General features: G+C 32.9%; 1 protein-coding gene across 6 annotated transcripts in view; it reads right to left on the bottom strand.

Moving 5' to 3' along the window:
* The window catches only part of LOC106874353 (uncharacterized), a 25,959-nt gene that overhangs the window by 16,497 nt on the left and 7,393 nt on the right, over window positions 1-2,069 (bottom strand). For 4 of the 6 annotated variants that reach the window (XM_014922061.2, XM_014922062.2, XM_014922060.2 and 1 more), the window contains exon 2: window positions 317-394. The exons of the other annotated variants lie outside the window; for them this stretch is intronic. In XM_014922061.2, coding sequence (XP_014777547.1) covers window positions 317-394 — 78 coding nt within the window. The remainder of the gene's footprint in view (window positions 1-316; window positions 395-2,069) is intronic. 6 annotated transcript variants of the gene reach the window in all.

The raw sequence follows: 2,069 nt of genomic DNA, 5'->3' as shown, positions 1-2,069 counted from the left end.
TATATATATATATATATATATATATGTATGTATGTATGTATGTATGTATGTATGTATATATGTATGTATGTATGTATGTATGTATGCATGTATGTATGTGTGCATGCATGCATGCGTGCGTGTGTGTGTGTGTGTGTGTGCGTGTCTGTGTGTGTGCGTGTTTTAGAGACTCTCAACACATATTGTAATACTGATCTGTTGCATTGCTTGAAGAATACGTGCAGCAATTACTGGAAAATTCGCAAGCTGGCAATTTGGCAAGTGTGCGTGTTCTAGTAAGCAAGGTGAAGCTAAACTACCAGCAATTCGAACTGACCTCCCATGTCATGTGTGGCTTTGTATAGCCTTCCACTTCACGAATGGCTTTCCAGCTATGGCTCGGCACTGCAGAAGGCTGAAAGAGATTTGTATAATGAAGACTTTGGATTGGAATACAGTCTGATTCCTGAATGATTTTGACACAATGGTTTATTTGAAATGACAAACACGAACAAACACAAACACACTCCACATTCTGTAAACATACAGCAAATAACAGATTTTTATAAAGAATCTAAAGTCATAAAAGATACAATTATTACACACAAAGAATATAGTTTTTTGGCCCAATATTGCGTGACAGATGAGTGCTGTATGAATGTGAATTTTTGAACAGTGAATGGGAAATTATTTGAAATCTTTGGGTGACTTTAAATTTTTGAACGTGGTGATAAAAAGGGTCAAATAATTCAAAGTTTTCAGCCATGTCGAATATATATTTCTTGACTCAACTATTTGGAAGAACATGGTAGCTAATAAAGTATTTCACGGTGTGTCTGTAATGGCACAACATCTCTGATCATTTACTTAAACCATTGTTATTTTGTGGTAGTATAAATGACTTCTTGCTTAAGCAGAGTTTACGACATTAATTAGAACGAAGAACTACCAAAGACTTTTAGAGTAGCAAGACTGAGAATTCCGTAACGAATTTTAAATGCCACCGAACATGTTTCTTTTAAAACCAAAAGTGACGTGAGAGACTTGAGGGAAATACTTTTGCCCCCATTGTTTAAGTGTATTTGTTGATGAAGGAACATCTTAAAGTGATTCTGAATAAACTTATATAATTCTTGGAAACATTTATTCTCTTGTTTGATTCCCTGATTCAGCACAATATACTTGAACTTTCGAAAGACAATTAAAATCCCTAAAATGGCAATTGTTAGTAGTAATGAAGATACAAATAAAAAACAAAATTAGACTAAATTAAAATGGCTCGCAAAATATTTGAAAGAAATCCTTTTCTTAATAGAACTTTTATTAAAAAGCTGACGGTATTTATGATCAAACTCTTTCTTATTTATTGACACTGTTAAGTTTTTGGCAATGACAGAATTTATTTGCATGTACAATTTTTATATTATTCAGAAAATTAACAGTAATTCATGGCAATTCTTAAACGTATTTTCCTAAACAAATTTAGAGGCTTTTCTAATTATATGTACCTCATAGTCGTTCATACTAACATCTCTTGGAAGACGAGAGCTATCACATTTTGGCCGTGTTGTAAGAAGGCAATGATCATCAATTATATATATATATATATATATGTATGTATGTATGTATGTATATACATCAAACACGAATGGTTTCTAGGTTGTATCATTTAGGCTATGTTTTAAGAATATCAAAGCAACTGGGCAAAAGCTTCATTTGCACTGACAAAATCGTGATATTTTTGGCCAAACTACGTATTTTATTCCGTCGAAAAATTACGGTAAGTTGGAATAATATAAGAATGACTAACTCCGATTTTAAAGACTTTAAAGACGCCTGAATCTTTCTAATTGGTTATGTATTCATCCATCAGTCTCTGCAGTTACCTACCAACTTACCTAGAGACCACGTTATCTGTACGTCTGACTAAACATCTCTCATTACCAAACCAGTAAATGTAAAGTATTCAAGCAATAAATGAATGACTATATGTGGTTTGCATGTCGATCACGTTATAAATATCGCTACGTTGCTCATATAACTTAATTATTTCCATGTGTTTATTGCTGGAGCGGAAGAAACAAGAAAAA

This window comes from Octopus bimaculoides, chromosome 20, assembly GCF_001194135.2.
Source record: "Octopus bimaculoides isolate UCB-OBI-ISO-001 chromosome 20, ASM119413v2, whole genome shotgun sequence".
NCBI classification, from domain to species: Eukaryota; Metazoa; Mollusca; class Cephalopoda; order Octopoda; family Octopodidae; genus Octopus; species Octopus bimaculoides.
Note: the sequence above shows the minus strand (reverse complement) of the source record. Positions and strands in the feature narration are given on the sequence as shown.